The sequence below is a fragment of the Trypanosoma equiperdum genome (genome assembly GCF_001457755.1).
Source record: "Trypanosoma equiperdum strain OVI genome assembly, contig: ctg_514, whole genome shotgun sequence".
Lineage (NCBI taxonomy): Eukaryota > Euglenozoa > Kinetoplastea > Trypanosomatida > Trypanosomatidae > Trypanosoma > Trypanosoma equiperdum.
This window is the reverse complement of record NW_027124437.1, coordinates 1-593: the sequence shown is the minus strand read 5'-3', so window position 1 is coordinate 593 and position 593 is coordinate 1. Positions and strand designations below refer to the sequence as shown.

At 45.9% G+C, this 593-nt stretch overlaps 1 pseudogene across 1 annotated transcript; it reads right to left on the bottom strand.

The window, feature by feature from the left end:
• Window positions 1–61: 61 nt before the first annotated feature.
• TEOVI_000215300:pseudogene lies at window positions 62–524 on the bottom strand (annotated as a pseudogene). The gene is given in 2 exon segments: window positions 62–403; window positions 405–524. Coding segments are annotated over 2 exon segments (462 nt in total).
• Between the last annotated feature and the right edge of the window lie 69 nt (window positions 525–593).

Below are 593 nucleotides of genomic sequence, written 5' to 3'. Positions count from 1 at the left end.
GCATCTTTCCGCACTTGGAGGTATTAAAGGACTCATATACATGGTACGTTGCGGTGCGTAGCTACGTTGCTTGCTTGGTTTCATTTGCGGATGAGACTTTTGCTTGCAGACAAAAGAAACTCGTAATGGGGTCAAATGGAAAAAGTGGCATAACATAAGCATATGTGATATGTGTGCATTTGTGGACTCTGAAGTCCGTGCCAACATGCCCACAGCATACGTAGGGCAAACAAGGCCTATGCAGGCATTTGGCATGCCAATGAGACTTCATGGCACGAAAAGCATTTTTTGTTGAAGGTTGGCCCACCATCATAGTAGCAAAGCACGCGATTTTGCATACACTTTCTCTTCTAGTACATTGTAAAGTCGATCCATAAGAGTTCTGTAAAGGCAGCTGCCCATAACAGAAAAAAAAAGCGAATTAGTTCAACGTACACTCTTTGAGTTCTGACTCCACAGGTCACGCCGATGTGTTCTCGGCACCCGTCACCCAGTCGACGGGGAAACGAAACGCCTATGTGCATCCTCTTCTTAGGGGGATTGTGTGATGATGGAGTGGTCTGAAGCGCTTTTGTTACTACATAACGTCGAGG